The 18759-nt window shown below is 52.7% G+C and overlaps 1 protein-coding gene across 1 annotated transcript; it reads left to right on the top strand.

Moving 5' to 3' along the window:
* The first annotated feature begins 10067 nt into the window (after positions 1-10067).
* Positions 10068-10829, top strand: LOC143361019 (uncharacterized). The gene has a single exon (XM_076800259.1). The coding sequence runs from the start codon at positions 10068-10070 to the stop codon at positions 10827-10829; it is 762 nt and encodes a 253-aa protein (XP_076656374.1).
* Positions 10830-18759: the final 7930 nt, after the last annotated feature.

The following is an 18759-nucleotide window of genomic DNA, read 5'->3' as shown; positions in this document are numbered from 1 at the left end:
TCATATCCCTAAAATCCTCTACGCTCCACCTCCTCGTGGTGGTCCCTGGGAACACACACAGTTGTGTGTTGCTAACGGAGCGAGGGGTATTCCGCGGGAAGTAGTCCTAATGATGTGTGAGGCGATGCCGGCGGGATCTTCGGATCCTGGCAGGGCCTCCCTTGCCGGTAAGGTTCACACGGAGGGATGAAAAACCGCGGAATGGGTCCTGCGATAACGACCGGGGAGGTCGCCGCAGGGCCCTTGCCGTAAACCGGTGGTCATGTTTTACCGGAACGGTGGTCTTGCCTTAACCGGCCGGGCCGCGAGGATGATAACCTCTATAAAAAATCCCCAACCCTAAGCTTCGGTGCGCGGTGAGAGGGTACGCCCTGGCAACAGGGCGTGGCTGGTGGGGTACACCAGTCGCGAGCGCACCATCCACTGGATACCTGGCGCCTCCAGTGTGTATATAGCCTTACCCGGGTAGTGGGGGCTCTGCCCGGGTGGACCTCTTTTCCCGCCGCACTCGTGGGAATATTATGGAGAATATTATCATAAAACATGAGTTTAAGGAGAGGGAACCGCACCCGGAAGCGGACGAGAAGGAGTTGGCAGGGCTGACGCCATTGCCGGCCCCGGTGGATCTGATGCCGCCTCCGGCACCGGTTCCCCGGGATCTCAGGCCTCGGCCTGGGAAGGGCACTCCGGTGCCCGAGCAGGAGGATGACGGGGGTTCGATCAGGTCGATTAGATCGATGAGATCGTCCAGATCGGCCAGTTCGACCCCCTCAACCAGTGGCGCGGGAGCAAAGCGTCCGCTCACCCCGTCTCCGGGGAGAGCCTCGCCGACCCCAGCACCAGATAAGCGGGACAAGCGGGAGATAACTTTCTCCGAGCTCCCCCGCCCGGAGGTGAGAAGTCTGCTCCCTGGGGAGCTGACCGCTCTCCTCGTGGAGTTAGCCCGCGAGAACCGGGATATGGCCGAGAGGAGCCGGAACCTGAAAGGGACGTATGTCAAAGGGTTCCGCGACTCCTCCGACCTAATAGAGGATGTGGCAAATGAGATCGACCGGAGGGGCTTCCCGAGGGGATGCCCTGCGGTCGGCTCAGACCCTCTAACCCTCGCGGGCCCCGGGGAGGGATTTCTGAGGGAGTGTTGCGCGGCCCTTGAGAGGGAGTTGCGGGATACCCGTGGCTCCCTCGAAGCCATCAGGGAGGAGCTGATGGCTGTAAAGCGGCTGCGTGACGCTCCCTCCCCGCCGGCACCCGCTGCCGTCGGGAACACAGCGACGCCCGCATCGGACCTGATGGTCGAGATGCGGGCGCTTATGGAGGCGGGGCTGGCGTCCATTCGCCAGGAGATGCGGGGGGAGCTCCGGCGCGCGATCGCGGCCGTTGCCCCGGCTGCGGGGGCGCGTAAGGCCCCTCCAAAGCCGCCTCCCGCGCCCCTGGTGCCGCTGGCGCCATTTCCTGCGCCTGCTCCGCCGACGCCTGCCCCTGCCCCTGCCCCGAGGACGGGGGACAAGAAGAAGAAGAAGAAGAAGAAGGGGAAGAAGGCTGGGGAGGCTCCCCAGCCTCCGATCGCCCGCCCGGCCCCGCCCCCTGCGCCCGCTCCGGGTACCCCGGCTAAGCCGGGGACCTGGGCAGAGGTGGTCGGGAGGCGGGCCATCTCCGCGGCCAAGGCCGCTGCCCCCGCCTCGAAGGGCGGGAAAGCAGCGGCCAAGGTCAGGGCCCCGTCACGCTCCGCGGCAGTCACCCTGACTGTCCCGGAGGGGAGCGGGGCCTCGTATGAGGAGGCCATTAGGAGGGCCCGCCAGGGCGTCGATTTAGACGCCCTCGGCATCGGGGCCCTCCATTGGAAGAGGGCGGTAACCGGGGGCCTCATTATTGAGGTCCTCGGTGCCGATGGGGGCCCCAAGGCCGATGCCTTGGCCGCCAAGATGGCCGCCGTCCTGGGGGGGATGGACGTAAAGGTGTCCAGACCCGTGAAGAAGGCGGAATTCCGCCTCACGGGCCTGGAGGTTTCCGTGACCCCCCAGGAAGTAGTGGAGGCGGTTTCTAAAGCCGGGGGCTGCACCGCCGAGTCCGTTAGGGTAGGGGAGCTTAAGGCTCCGCCCAGCGGGCTCGGCACCATATGGGTGCAGTGCCCGGTCGTGGCGGCCCTGGTTATCGAGAAGGCCGGAAAAATACGCGTGGGGTGGTCCACCGCCCAGGTGGTTGTGCTGGCGGCTCGGCCGCTGCAGTGCTTCCGCTGCCTTGCCCTGGGGCATGTTCGGCAGCGGTGCACTGCGGAGGTTGACCGCAGCGGTCACTGCTACCGCTGCGGTGACGCCACCCACCGGGCGGTGGAGTGTAAGGCGCCACCCCACTGCGTAGTGTGTGCGGCCGTGGGGAGACCGGCGGGGCACAAGGCGGGGAGCAAAGCGTGCTCCCCGCCCCCAAAGGCCAAGAAAGGAGGGAGGTGTGTGGGCGGTGTGGCGCCCAGCCCAGTCGCGCCCCCGGATACCCCGGTGGCGAAAACGGCCGCTCCCCCAACCTCCAAGGGGGAGAGTATGGAGGTAGTGGCGGCCCCCAGCGGGACGGGGGGTAAAGACCCCCCACCACCCGCACAGGCGGCTATGGAGGGGACCAGCGTGAAGGCCAATTAATGGCCCATATTCCGCGCTGGTCCCCTCTTCCGGTACTCCAGGCCAACCTCAACCACTGCCGCCAGGCACAGGACCTAATGGTCCAGTGCCTGGAGGAGTGGGGGGTTGGCCTGGCCGTCGCCACGGAGCCGTACAGTGTCCCGGACCACCCACACTGGTCCGGGGACGATGACGGCTCCGCGGCGATATGGTGGTGTCGCCACTCGGCGACTGTGCCCCCCTGCTCCGTGGTCGAACGGGGCAGGGGGATGGTTATGGTAAAGTGGGGAAGATTTCTGGTCGTTGGGTGCTACAGCTCACCCAGTTATGACTCCGCCGAATTAGGGATGTTCCTGGACCGGCTGGGGCTAATGATAGCCCCTTATATAGCCGGTCCAGTGTTGGTCCTGGGGGACCTCAATACGAGGTCCTCCACCTGGGGTAACCCCGGCACCAACGCCCGCGGCGGAGTCCTGGAAGACTGGGCGGAGGGGATGGAGCTCCGGTTGTTAAACCGGGGCTCCGTGCCTACGTGCGTGAGGTGGAACGGCTGGTCGATTGTGGACGTGTCGTTCGCGACGGCCGCCACCTCACGCCGTGTGTCCAATTGGCGGGTCTGGGACGGAGAGACCTTGTCGGACCACAGCTACGTCCTGATGGACGTGGCTGTGGTCTCGAACTCGCCATTGGACACGCCCCTCCGACGTGGCACCCCGTCAGCGCCCAGATGGGCGCTGAAACGACTGGACGGGGACCTCCTGAGGGCCGTGATTATCGGCTCCGCCTGGCCTTCGGCCAGGGAGCGCGAGGCATACGTGGGGGCGGCTTGGATCCGGGGCACGTTGCAGATGATCTGTGACGAGGCGATGCCCCGGGTCCGAGCGCAGCCCCCGAGAAGGTCAGTTTACTGGTGGTCGGGGGAGCTGGTCGAACTCCGCAGTTCGGCCGGCCCAGCCCGCCGCCAGTATGCCCGCGCCCGTCGCCGCCATTTTCTGGGCGGCGACGCGGAGCCGAGGGTCGCCGAGCTGTACAGGGAGTACAGATCGGCGGCCGTGGCCCTCAAGCGTGCGATTGCCGCTACTAAGGCCAAGGCCTGGGATGAGCTCCTGCTCACCCTCCGTGAGGATCCGTGGGGACGCCCGTATAAGGCGGTGCTTGGGAAGCTCCGCCCCTGGGCGTCCCCGGTCACGGAGCGGTTAGACCCGGAACTTCTGGGGCGCGTAGTGGATACCCTCTTCCCCCTGAGTGAGGGGGGAAGGGTACGCGCCCCGGGTCTGACCATTGAATGGTCGGACGAATTCCGGGTCACCGAGTGGGAGCTGTACCGGGCCATCCGGGAACTCCGGGCCAGGGGCAAGAAGGCCCCTGGCCCCGATGGGGTTCCCGGTGGTATAATGGCCTTAGCTATAGAGGTCCTCGCCCCGGCGTTCAGGAGCGTCATGGACGCGAGCCTGCGCCGGGGAGTCTTCCCCAAGGAATGGAAAGAAGCGTGCCTGATTCTCCTCCAAAAGGAGGGGAAACCCGCAGAGTCTCCCTCTGCATACCGGCCGGTGTGTTTACTCGACCAGGCGGGCAAGCTATTCGAAAGAATAATTGCCGCCCGCCTCGTCGAGCATCTGTCGCGGGGTGGTCCCGACCTGAGCGACAGCCAGTATGGATTCCGGAGGGGGCGCTCCACAATTGACGCCCTGGAGCGTCTGCGCCTCCTCCGTGAACGGGCTGTCGCTCGGGGCAGGGCGTTGGTGGCGGTGTCGTTAGACATATCTAATGCCTTCAACGCCCTGCCCTGGAAGGAGATAGTGGGGGCGATGGAACATTTCCAGGTGCCCCCCTATCTCCGGGAGGTGGTCGGCGACTATCTCCGCGACAGGAAGGTGATGTTTACCGGCCGGTATAACATCGTCTACACGAGGGAGACGCACCGCGGCGTTCCACAGGGGTCGGTCCTCGGACCGCTCCTGTGGAACTTGGTATATGACGCGGTGCTGCGGGTTGTCCTCCCCCCGGATACGGGTGTCATCTGCATAGCAGATGACACCCTGGTTTATGCTGAGGGGGAGGACTGGAGGAGAACCAGGCACCTGTGTGAGGCCGCCCTGGACCGCGTGGTCGGACGAATCCGGAGGATGGGGTTGACCGTGGCCGCCGCAAAGACCGAGGCGATCTGGATGTACGGATCGCCTCGGCCGCGGCGGCTACCCCATGGTCAGGACCTCCGGATTCGCGTGGCTGAAACCTCCGTCGAGATCGGGCCCAGGATGAGGTACCTCTAGTGGCAAAACTATTAGAAAAAAATTTAATTGAAGAGTCATATAGCCCATTTGCTGCACCAGTGACTCTAGCACTAAAAAAAGATGAAGGAAAGACTAGATTATGCATTGATTTTAGAGATTTAAATAAAATTGTGACACCCCAAGCTCAACCTTTTCCGCTAATTGATGACCTAATAATTAAAGCTAGAAATTGTAAATACTTTACATCACTAGACATCAATTCAGCATTTTGGGCAATACCACTAAGGATAGAAGATAGAAATAAAACAGGCCTTATAACCCAAGAAGGACACTACCAATGGACTTGCCTACCATTCGGTTTAAAAACGGCACCAGCTATCTTCCAAAGAATTTTATCAAGTATACTAAGAAGAAATAACCTTAAAAGCTTCACGGAAAACTATATAGACGACATATTAATATTTTCAGAAACTTTTCAAGATCATATCATACACATAAAAAAAGTTTTAGAAGCCATAATAAAAGAAGGCTTCAGATTGAAATTAAAAAAATGCACGTTCGCATCCAAGTCAATCAAATATCTCGGACACGTAATAGAAAATAATACGGTACGACCAATCAAAGACAACTTAGTATCAATACATAATTTTCCTACACCAAAAACACAAAAGAATATCAGACAATTTCTAGGTAAAATAAACTTTTATCACGAATACATACCGAAAATCTCAACAATACTAGATCCATTACATAGACTGTTGAGAAAAGATGTGAAATTTAACTGGTCTGTGGATTGTGAAAAATCATTTACAGAAATAAAAAAATTATTGTGCTCTCAGCCGGTACTAGAAATAATCGATAAAGATTTGCCGATTAAGATATTTACAGATGCTTCAATCGAAGGTATAGGTGCAATACTGAAACAAACGCAACGAAATGGAAAGGAAAAACCAGTAGCCTTTTTCTCAAAGAAATTAAATGAGACGCAAAAAAGAAAAAAAGCCATATATTTAGAATGCTTAGCAGTGAAAGAAGCGATAAAATATTGGGAACACTGGCTGATTGGAAGAAAATTTGAAGTGTATTCAGACCATAAACCTTTAGAGAACCTAAACATAAAAGCAAGAACAGACGAAGAGCTAGGTGATCTAACATATTACCTATCCCAATTCGATTTCAATATTAGATACATACCAGGGAAACTCAACACTGAAGCAGACTGTCTTAGCAGGAACCCGGTATTGGAATCAATAGATAATACTGAAGAAGCATTAAAGATAGTAAATACAATCAAAATCCAAGAAATAAAAAAAGATCAAGATGAAAACATTGCATTAAAAGAACTTAAGAAAAAAACAATAGATGAACATGGTATAATTTATAAACAAAGTAAGAATAAAAAGAAGATAGTATTATCAGAGAAATTGAGCATTAAATTAATAAGAAATACACATATAGACTGGTGTCATATTGGCATAAATCAACTGATAAACAGAATATGTCCATATTACACTTCAAAAAGATTAATAGAGAACATAAAAAAGATATGCAAAATATGCGATATTTGTAAAAGAAATAAATCTAGAGGTCAAGCAAAATATGGATTGGTCACAATTAGCACCAGCAACAAAGCCATTTGAGATAATGTCGATTGACACGATCGGTGGGTTTGGTGGTCAAAGATCAATGAAAAGATACCTCCATCTTTTAGTTGATCACTATACAAGATACGCATTCATACATACTTCAAAAACCCAAGCTGCAAACGATTTTATAAAGATAGTTCAAAACACACTAGAAATAAACAAGATAGATACAATATTAACAGACCAATACCCAGGACTCAACTCTCGGGAATTCAAAAAATTTTTAGAAGGACAAAATATCAGACTTATCTACACAGCCCTAAATGCACCTTTTTCAAATGGCCTAAATGAAAGAGTAAACCAAACAATAGTCAATAAAATAAGATGCAGAATCAACGAATCAAAAAAAAAAAAAAAAGAAAGCTTGGACAACAATAGCAAGAGAGTGTGTTGATAAATATAACATGACAGAACACTCAGTAACAGGTTCTACACCAAAATATCTACTAGATGGGACTAATACAAATATGCTACCCGAAGAACTAAAGGAACACAAAAATGCAGAAGATTGGAAAAAAGATAGAAAAATAGCTCTAGACAACACAAGAAAATCACACGAATATAATAAAAAACTATTTGACAAAAACAGAAAAGAAAATGAATTCAATACAGGCGACTTCGTATACATTGAAAACGGAAATAAACTGAACAGAAAAAAATTGGATGAACTCAGGATTGGGCCTTTCAAAATAACAGAGAAAATATCAAATACCATATTTAAAATCCAAACAGGGAAAAGAAATGAAGAAACAGGACTATTCCACATAACAAAACTAATACCAGAATAAACAATAGCCAATGAAAATTCCCGTAAGAATTTTCATGGTGGGAAGGGGAGATGTAAAGAAAGAAAGTACTTTCTTCATTTAAATTTGCCGCGCTTCATATATAACGCGCGCCTTCTAATTAACCCGCCAGATGGAAAAATAAACAAGATGATGAGGAGATTCTGAAGGTTGGAGAATGATACGTGAAAAGAAAAGAGTAGAGAGAATAAAGATAATTAAGACTGCTAATGAAGTGAAGCAAAGAGAGATAACAATAAACTTTAATTGTTGTTTCTTTTGTTTTACAGAGAAACCAAACTGATTATTGTTACCAATAAGGAATTTTCTTAACCCCATTATATATATTATTACATTTATGCGCTTCGTGGCATAAAAAGAGTTGCTTTAAATTTCATTTAAATGAGATTTGAATATAATTTTCTTTCTGACAGGAAGTAAATTCCGGCTCATTTTCAAGAAGTCCTGGTAATATGTATAAAATTATTATAATGTTAAGAATAAACAGAATCAATTTAATATAAATCAAATGATTTCCTTAGCTTTTGCATACACTGACCGCCATTCGAGTTTCATTTCAGAGATATTAGCGAAAAACTGCAGAGGTAATGTGACAACAAGTCCTGCGTATATCTACGCGCCCGTGGCAATGTATGTGTTAGCATGTGTTGGTCGGCTGAATTGGGCTCATGAGGCAGGAATCAGTTTCACGAAACGCTTGTACATTTACGGGTTTGACGACATGGCAACAGTGAGGCGAACGATGATATGTGGCAACCATGTCTAGTCGCAAGCTTTCTCTCTCAATTTTCGTTTCTCTCTTCTGCTACTACTCAAGTCGGCATTGCATATATTCTTTTTTACCGATATGTCGTAGACGCGACGTAGCACAGACGAGGTATAGGAGTAGACCAATCACCATATGGGGTTTCGTGTCTCACATGTAAACAACTGGTTTTCTTACGCCCTCTACGCTGACGAACGATAAATGTTGGAACTAGATCCACTAAAATGATCAAATCTGGTCAAATACATGTTAGCGCCAATATGTTTCGGGCCGAATCAGGGACGGCTACCGATACTTTGTAAGCACGGCGACCTCTGAGAGTCGGCCGATGCTTTGAGCGGCGACCTCTGAGAGTCGGCCGATGCTTTGGGCGGCGACCTCTGAGAGTCGGCCGATGCTTTGGGCGGCGACCTCTGAGAGTCGGCCGATGCTTTGGGCGGCGACCTCTGAGAGTCGGCCGATGCTTTGGGCGGCGACCTCTGAGAGTTGGCCGATGCTTTGAAATCGGTGACAGAGACACCGATCCCCAATTGCCGATTGCCGACGCTACCGTTGACGCGACGTCATCGGTGACGTGTCGGATGAAGAACCAATCGGGATGATTTCGGGGCGGATCTGGCCACGGAGTGGGGAAGGCTATGCCTTTTTGGTGAGAGGACTGTGATGAACCCCACGGCACTTACCCCAGAACTAGAAAGGTGAACGGGTCGCAACCGATTTCTAACATACAAATGATTGACGAGTTGTGTACATATCTGATGTTATGACTATAGGCACCGACGAGATACATATAAAGACTGCCAGCCTTACGGGGGAATGTGTCGCTCGAAAAACACGGTGTTTTCTATCGCCCTCTAGGATAGATTTTGGCTGGAGTAAGAAACAGAAGGCCAACGACGGTATCTCGTCGGTGCAGAAGACCACGAAGGAAATTCTCGTCGGTGAGAAGGTGAATCATCACGGAACCATATTGTTACGTCCCGCGGTTGGTTACGCGATGGTAAAGACGCTTCGCGATTTTACCGCGGAGAGACGCTTCAAAATTACAACCATTTGGCTCACTCGACTCGTACGTTCGAAGTCTAGCCGGTCCACGGTTCCACGTAAATATGTAGATATGCTACTCACCAACAGTCCTGGACAGATTGCAAGAAACAGAGACAGATGGTGTGGTGTCGCGTCGATCCCGGAATTGGGGAGAATCGGCTCGCGACTGGGTAATGGTTTAACGGCGAATGAGTGTAAATTCAAACTCCGGAGAACTAGTCTTTATTTCTAAAATGCAAGACTCGGCTTGCCATCGGTAACTTCTAAGCAGCTCGGTGCTTGAAGGAATTCGGTTCTCGATAGTTCTAGACAGCTCGGTGTACTAGTCAGTTCGGTGTATCAGACAGTTCTGTTGTTGTTACAATATTTTGGAATAAGGTAGGCTCGGATGTGGGTGTGGTCTTAGGAAGTTGTCTATGATTGGTTGAAGGATGTGTTTGGAAGGTGTTGGAAGTGGTGGAAAATTAGGAAGAGTGGGAGTGGAAGATACATTTGGTTACAGGCGGCTACGGCTATAAAACTATAAATTTCGGTACGCTAACGGTTCGCAGGTCAACATGTGATCGTCAGCTGAGGTTGTTCGGATTTTTGACTACGCCAAACTACGGTAGGTTTTTTATGGCGGTCATGGTCATTATGCCGCGGGTGGTTAGTTTAACTGACCTTCACGGTTGTACTGACGTCCTGTAGGGAGTATCGTTGACTCCCTAGTGCATCCGCTAGGCGACGCAGCGGGCGCCAATAAATAGGAGCACGACTCTATGTGTCTAGGGACTTTCCCCGAGACACTCTCGGCGTCCTCCCTAGGCACCAGTCGCACTGAGTCTGCCGCCACGTGCAGATATAAATAAAGTTCCTCTTGCCAACATACACGTGCCTAGTTATTTACCTGGATGGTAGGCCCCATACCTACAACTGGTGACCCCGACGTGATTGATATGGAGCCGCCTGCGCAAAACATGGCCGTAGCCGTGCACATGGCGAAATTCTGGGCGGAAAAACCAGCATTATGGTTTGCGCACCTGGACGCCCAGTTCGGTTTGCGCGGGATAACCCAGGAGGACACCAAGTACCACCACGTTGTGGCGCAACTTGACGTAAGAACCGCGGAAGAAGTGGAGGACATCCTGCTGAACCCGCCGGAGCAGAATAAGTACACGCGGCTAAAGGAGGAATTAATCACGCGGCTCTCCACTTCCAAGCAGAGGAAGATGAAGCAGCTCCTCGAACACGAGGAACGAGGAGACCGGACGCCGTCGCAGTTTCTGCGACACATAAGGAGCCTGGCGGGCAACGAGGTGCCGGAAGATTTCATCCGGACTCTGTGGATGAGTAGGCTACCCGTCACCATGCAATCGGTGCTGGCCACACAAGATGGCGTCGAGCTCGAGAAAGTGGCGGCCCTGGCAGACCGGATCAGCGAGGTCACGCCGGCGCAGATCCACCCAGCAGCGGCGGCAAACAATGTCGCAGCGCTCGGCGACATCAACGCCCTCGTTGAGCAAATTACCGCACGCGTGACCACCAAGCTGGAAGGCAGAGGGCGCCAACCAAGGCGCAGCACGCCCAGCAGCCGATACCGTAGACGTTCCCGATCAAAGTCCAAGGCCGAATCTCGCCCCAGCGGCATCTGCTGGTATCACGGGCGATTCGGAGACAAGGCGACAAAGTGCACGAAGCCGTGTACTTTCCAGTCGGGAAACGACCTACAGAGTCGCTGATGGCGACAAGCGGCCCTGAGAGGACAGCACGTCGCCTCTTCGTAACCGACGCGACGACGAAGACCCAGTACCTGGTCGATACCGGGGCTGAGGTCAGCGTGTTCCCGCGGAAAAAAGTGACCGGTGCGCGAACGAAATCGAGCTACCTGCTGACCGCGGCGAACGGTTCACTAATTAACACTTACGGGCACGTAGTGATTAGTGTAGATTTAGGATTACGCCGGGCATTCCCGTGGACGTTTGTTATTGCAGACATTTCGCGACCCATTATTGGTGCGGACTTTTTAGCCCGATTCGGTCTCCTGCCGGACGTCCAGGACCGTCGGTTGATCGACAAAATCACCGGCCTATCGGTAACCGGAACAATACCGACCGGCACGGTCGAATCGGCTCAATGCGTGGCACCAGTGCGGGACAGTGCGGTATACGCGCTGTTAAAACAATTTCAGGGTATCACGCGTCCCTCAGTGTGTAGCAGTGCGGTGAAACACGATGTTAAGCATCACATCGTGACGACACCGGGACCTCCCGTATCGCAGCGACCGCGGCGTCTCACGACGGACCGGCTGAAGGCGGCGAAACGGGAATTCGAGTATATGCTGCAACAGGGCATCACTCGTTCGTCAAAAAGTGCCTGGGCATCGCCGTTACACCTGGTGCCCAAAAAGAATAGTGAGTGGCGTCCGTGCGGGGACTATCGCGCGTTGAACGCTAGGACGGTACCCGACGCGTACCCAGTGCCGCACATTCAAGACTTCGCGCAGAGTTTGCACGAGAAAACGGTTTTTTCGAAAATAGACCTAGTGCGCGCGTACCATCAGATCCCGGTCGCGGAAGCAGACATTCATAAGACCGCGATCACTACGCCGTTCGGGTTATTCGAATTCCCGGTAATGACTTTTGGACTGCGTAACGCCGCGCAAACGTTCCAACGTTTTATGGACGAGGTAGTGCGCGGGTTAGACTTTGTTTATGTTTACATTGACGACGTGCTGGTGGCGTCGGACTCAAAAGAGCAACACCTCGGACACTTGGAACAATTGTTCCAGAGGTTCGCCAAGTTCGGGGTAGTGATAAATTCGGCAAAGTGCGAATTTAGAGTCCCGGAGGTGCCTTTCCTCGGGTTCACGGTCGGCAAAGCAGGGATTTGCCCGTTGGCCGATAAGGTGGAGGCCATCACTCGTTACCCCAAGCCGGTAAACCAAGCCGAACTCAGCAGGTTCCTGGGCATGGTAAACTTTTACCGGCGGTGCATCCCTGGGGCGGCGAACATCCAAGCTCCACTCGTGGCTTGCCTGACATCAGGCAAGAAGAGCGTGCCCGTGGAGTGGACACCGGAGGCAGACGCGGCGTTCACGAGGACGAAGGCGGCTTTGGCAGCTGCAACCACACTAGTGCATCCGTCAGCCAAGGCCAAACTGGCCATGATGGTGGATGCCTCGGACATCGCGTTGGGAGCAGTGCTGCAGCAGTTCCGGCAAGGTACCTGGGAACCGCTTGCTTTCTTTTCTAGGAAGCTGAACCCGGCGCAGCGGAACTACAGCGCGTACGACCGAGAGCTGCTGGCAATGTACGCGGCGGTGAAATATTTCCGCCACGCGGTGGAAGGCAGGAATTTCACCATTTTCACCGACCACAAGCCGCTGACCTTCGCCCTCAGCCAGAAGCCGGAGAAATGCACACTCATTCAGTTCCGCTACCTGAACTACATCGCACAGTTCACCACAGATGTGCAGCACGTCAAGGGCGCAGAGAACACCACCGCCGATGCCCTATCGCGCATCGAGGAAGTGGTTGCACCGGTGGATTTTCACGAGCTCGCCGACGCGCAAGGTTCGGACGCCGAGCTGCAGCGGTTGATGGCAGACCCCCGAGGCCTGGTCATCAAGAAGATCCGCCTCCAGCAGCCCAGCGTGGACGTGTACTGCGACATTTCCACCGGCCAGGCACGCCCACTCGTGCCAGCAGCTTTTCGCAGAGCCATCTTTAACAGCCTACACGGTCTGGCACACGCCGGACCCAAGGCAACCGTGAGGCTGGTCACGCAGCGCTTCGTCTGGCCGTCCGTCAAGAAGGATTGCCGCACCTGGGCGCAGACGTGCATGCGGTGCCAACGGGCGAAGGTTTCACGACACGTGTCGACGCCGGTCGGGGAGTTCACAGCTCCCACCGCGCGTTTCGACCACATTCACGTGGACATCGTTGGACCACTGCCGCACTCCAGGGGCTACACGCACTGCGTGACCGTCATCGACCGCTTCTCCAGATGGCCGGAGGCGTTTCCAGTGGCTGACATCAGCGCGGAGACCGTCGCGCGAACGCTGTTCGCGGGCTGGATTTCGCGCTACGGCGTTCCACTGAGGATAACGACGGACCAGGGTCGGCAGTTCGAGTCCGTGCTATTCAAGACATGGGCACGAGCGCTGGGAGCGGAACACCATCGAACGACAGCGTACCACCCACAGGCCAACGGGGCCGTAGAACGTCTTCATCGGCAGCTGAAAGCGGCCATCATGTGCCGCCAGGAGGAAACCTGGTCGGAGGCGCTCCCGGCAGTCCTGCTCGGCATCCGGGCAGCAGTCAAAGAGGACAGCGGGACGACACCAGCAGAAGTGGTCTACGGGGAGACTCTGCGTCTACCCGGCGACCTGATTGCGGGCAACGACCAGGTGGAGCTATCCGTCTTCGTGGAGCAGCTGCGAGACCACATGAGGTCGCTTAAGCCGGCTCCGAAGGCGCATCACGGTCATCGACGGGTGTTCGTGTTCAAAGACCTCGACACGGCATCGCACGTGTTGGTGCGTCGCGACGCGGTTAAAAAACCGCTACAACCACCGTACGAGGGACCATATTTAGTTTTAAGCCGTAGTGATAAGAACTTTGTACTTAGAATAGGACAACGCGACGTAAACGTTAGCAAGGACAGGCTTAAGCCAGCGTTTCTGGTCAGCGAGAACTAGTGGTACCGAACCATCATGTGCAATACCAGCTAGGCCCTCCCAAAGACACAGCAATTTTCCTGTCTACCGATAAATATCATGTTTACATCTAAGTTCTTGTTCCTGCAAAGTTTAAATAGTCGTTTGTATATATTTCATAGTTATAGCACCGTAAATTTATGTATATATGTTATATTTTGTTTTTATATATATAGCGCGATAACCAACGAGCAGAATTGGCACGTCTGTCTGCGTCTCACCCGCCATTACTGGCGAGGGGGGTGGTGTAGGGAGTATCGTTGACTCCCTAGTGCATCCGCTAGGCGACGCAGCGGGCGCCAATAAATAGGAGCACGACTCTATGTGTCTAGGGACTTTCCCCGAGACACTCTCGGCGTCCTCCCTAGGCACCAGTCGCTCTGAGTCTGCCGCCACGTGCAGATATAAATAAAGTTCCTCTTGCCAACATACACGTGCCTAGTTATTTACCTGGATGGTAGGCCCCATACCTACAGTCCCTTTGCAGAGGGTTTTTACGACGGAACAGATGGGGCAGCCGTGCTCCCTCGTGTAGGGTGGATGGCGCCACCGTCGCCATTCCCCTAGGCCACGCCGTACGGTCGAGTTTCCTCTCTCATAGCGAACGCGGGAACGACCCGCGTGCGAGCCGAAACTCGACCTCTTTTCCTTCCGGATACCTCGCGAAGTACACACGTGCCCGCGAAGTGCTCACGCTGTTCTTTTGTACTTATCGGCCTCACGTGGCCGCGTTAAATAAAACTGAACATTCAGGTTCTTGTAGAACCACACGGGAGTGTTGTCAATTCGGCGTTCCTGCCTCGTGCCTTCCCATCACAGAATATACGTAGAGTAGGCTACGTGCCTCTTAGCCCTCCAGAGGCTTTAGACTTTCACCGCGAGTGAATCAACCTTTACAACCTACACTCGGATTGGCTACGGAGAATAGGTCGGTGTTCTTGTCCCTTTTAGGTCGATGGCTCTCTCTCTCTAAAGATGTTGGTCCTGATACTGCGCGGCCGCGAGATGGTGCAGACGTTCGCCGAATGGATTGGATTGTTAGGCACGAGAGGGCGAAACAACTGGCGTAATTAGTGGTTACAACCGGCGCGGCGCGGCACTCTCTTGCGCGGGATTGGCGGGTAATAAATGGCAGGATTTGAATGGTTAACACTAAATATATATATATATATATATATATTCAAAGAAGTAGTTGGAATATAAGACTCTTAATACTAAATATTGGAACAGCTAGATATAATAAGAGGTAGTAACGTTTGAAATGGAAACGCGAGATGTTGACGTGACCAGGTCGCGGATGAGAACCGACTTTCTCGGGAATTGTCCAGACCTCCTTCGCTCGGAGATCGCGTGACGTATTACGCGTCGTAGTGGGGCTCGCTAGAGCGCGGTGACGTAATGTCGCGCATCTTGGCGCGCCTCGGAGATGGGGAATACGGGACTTAGAATTCTATGTGATGTAATGTAGTGGCTATCTATATATTATACAACTTATGACCTAACGCGACATCTAGTTATAACCAAACACAACATCCCGACGGCGCGACATCTATTCAGAAGCTAACGCAACATGTCGATAGGCGTGACATCTAGTTATAACCTAGCGCAGCAACACGTCGGCAGACGTGACAATATCGATTATCAAATGTTACATTCTCCGACAAACGTATTCAAATTAAACAGATATTTTTTTTAGTGTTGCTTTTTAAGATTTAAAATATTAAAAGTAAAACTAATATCAAAGACGAAAAATTCGTAAAAATATTTTACGTAAGAAATGATTAAAGCATAATTTTAGGAAAATCAATTTCTACTTCAAATTTCATATGAGATACCTTAATTTGTAATTTAAAAATATTTCATGAACAAGCATTATTTCCTTACACTTTTTTTATAGATAATTGTTCCAAGAATCGATCTGTGGGAACAGAAATATGTTGAAAACCAGAATAGCGTTTATTTAACGTACTATTGCGAATAGTATAGAGTTTGAGAGAGAATCACGTGGATGAATTAATATAATATAAAATCATATAATTGTAGGAGCAAAGATGGGCAAATTTTTATTGAAATAGACATTTCAAACAGCGAATAAAAGATAAAAAAATGATTTGTTACGCATCAAATAAAAATAATTATGTTATCTCTATTCCACACGTAATGAATTTATTCGACGAATAAAGATTGTTTTATAAAGCCCGCCCAACAGCCTACAATGTAAGCAGATGGTGAATCCAACATTATTGGCAATTGATGCTTTTATGTTTTTAATCAGAACAATATTGTTAATACGAATGAGTTTGTGGGAGTCGGGTGAAATGACTGAGGCCGTGTTCGCTGGTATACGTCTTTATTCGTCGGTGGACCTTCAACCGTCCTATACCGACGTTCGCGAGCGAGTGTCGATCGCATACCTTTGACCGACCGATTCTCCCTCGCGTCAGTCGATTGTTTAGCAGATGGCGACCGTCCCCGAAGCCGATCTTCACGTGTTTCGCTGCGGCTTTCCGAGGACGGTCGCCGCCGCGTATACAATGTATGTTGTCGGTGGTCGGCGTGCTCTTTGCGCGGGTCGCCACATCACCCCCCTTGGTGAAATTAGGGGTTCGCTCGCTTTTATTTATCGCTACAAGTTTACTATTTACAATACTATATACATTGTTGCTTACAAACTACTTACACTAATGACTAAATCTAAGGAGTCGCCGCATAGCGGTCGGGAAAATGAACGCGCCTTCCCGATCTTGTCGAGCGTTCGATTTGCTCCTCCGTACTGGGGACCGGAGCATCGCTGTTGACCCCCCGCGGCGAGGGCCTGTCCGGTGTACCCTGCTCGTCGTCGTTTAGCAGGTACGCGGGTTTGAGGCGATCTAACGACACCGGAACCACTCGATCTTTAACACGAATGTTAAAGTGTTTCGGGTGCCGCTCAATCACCTCGTAAGGACCGTCGTACGCAGGCTGCAAAACACTTTTCAGTGCACCGTGCCTCACGAACACCTGCGTCGTCGTATTGAGGTCCTTGAATGTAAATGTTTTCTTTTTTCCGTGGCGCGTTACAGGCGTCGGACGCAACCCACGGAAATGTTCGCGTAATCTCGCGATGAACGCCTCGTCGTTAACGTTCGCGTCTCGCCGGTCTAAAAGAAGCTCGCCCGGTAGGCGAATCGGTTCGCCGTAAACCATCTCGGCGGAGGTCGCTTGAATGTCCTCCTTCCAGGCGGCTCGAATGCCCAGAAGGACGATCGGCAACGCGTCGGCCCAGCTGTCCGCGTGGCAAACGATTGCCGCTTTCAGCTGGCGGTGGAATCGCTCCACCATGCCGTTTGCCGCCGGGTGGTACGCGGTCGTACGGAGGTGTTTCGTACCGATAAGGTGCGACAACTGCTTGAACAACGCAGATTCAAATTGTCGCCCTTGATCGGTAGTGATTCGGTGGGGTGTACCGTATCGGGCGATCCACCCCGAAAATAACGCGTACGCCACCGTCTCGGCGGTGATGTTTTCGACGGGGAACGCCTCCGGCCAGCGCGTGTAACGATCGACGCACGTCACGCAGTATCGATATCCCCTCGACATCGGCAACGGGCCTACTATGTCCACGTGGACGTGTTCGAAACGCGCCGAAGGAATTCGAAAAGTACCGACCGGAGCAGACACGTGTCTACCCGTTTTCGCCCGTTGGCATGGTACGCACGCTCGTGCCCAGGCTTTGCAATCTTTTTGCATACCTGGCCAAACGAATCTTTGTGCGACCAAATTCGCGGTCGCCTTGGCACCGGGGTGCGCAAGATTGTGTAGCGACGTGAACACGTGTTCTCGGAACTCCCTCGTTACGAATGGTCGTAACGCGGAAGTCGAAACGTCGCAGTACAACTCGGTGTTGTCGCTCGGTAATTCTACTTTCTTGATATTAAGAGAGGAGTCGGGTGATCGCAGGAGCGTTCGGAGCTCCTCGTCCTCTCGCTGCGATTTCGCGAGTTTCGCGTAATCTATCGCGGTAGAGATTTCCGCTATCCGGGACAGAGCATCGGCGACCACGTTGTCTCGACCGGCCACATGCCGAATGTCGGTCGTGAATTGGCCGATGAGGTCCAGATAGCGGAACTGTCGCGGCGTATGTTTTTCGGGGCGCTGCGCGAACGCGAAAGTTATGGGCTTATGGTCGGTAAAAACCGTGAATTCGCGACCCTCGACCATATGCCGAAAATACCGTACAGCCTTGTATATCGCGAGCAGTTCCCGATCATACGGACTGTATTTGCGCTCGGCCGCCGTTAACTTCTTTGTAAAGAAAGCCAACGGCTGCCATCCGTCGCGTGACCGCTGCTGCAACGCAGCGCCTACCGTGAAATCCGATGCGTCGCTGAAGATCGCAAGGGGCAGCGTGGTGTCGGGATGGGCCAGAAGAGCTGCGTGCGCCAGGCTTTCCTTGCACCTCTCGAAGGCCTCGATTCGCTCCGGAGTCCATGTCACCGGTGCTCGTCCCTTCACGTTACCCTGGAGGGCCGCGTTGAGTGGCGCCTGCATCTCGGCGGCCGTTCGCACGAATCGTCGATAAAAGTTTATTACGCCCAGAAACTGTCGTAGCTCTTTCACCGTTTCCGGGCGCGGGAAAGTTCGAATCGCTTCGACTTTCTCTGGAAGCGGTCGGGTACCGTGCGCGGACACTGCGTAGCCGAGAAACGTCACCTCCGGCGCACCGAACACACACTTCGCACAATTGACGAGCACCCCGTACTCGTTTAGGCGGGAAAAAAGTTCGCGTAGGTGCTCTTCGTGTTCCTCGACTGAGCTCGATGCGACCAGAATATCGTCTATGTAAACGTAGCACCAGTCGAGGCCGCGTAACACTTCGTCCATAAACCGCTGGAATGTCTGCGCTGCGTTTCGAAGTCCGAAAGACATCCAGGGGAATTCAAACAGACCAAACGGGGTCGTGATCGCGGTTT

Source organism: Halictus rubicundus, chromosome 14 (assembly GCF_050948215.1).
Source record: "Halictus rubicundus isolate RS-2024b chromosome 14, iyHalRubi1_principal, whole genome shotgun sequence".
Lineage (NCBI taxonomy): Eukaryota > Metazoa > Arthropoda > Insecta > Hymenoptera > Halictidae > Halictus > Halictus rubicundus.
The sequence above is the reverse complement of the archived record's forward strand: the minus strand, read 5'-3'. Positions and strand labels throughout refer to the sequence as shown.

What these genes read in the sequence shown, in the direction of transcription:
- LOC143361019 (XM_076800259.1), top strand. Translation starts at nt 10,068, where the DNA reads ATGGCCGTAGCCGTGCACATGGCGAAATTCTGGGCGGAAAAACCAGCA.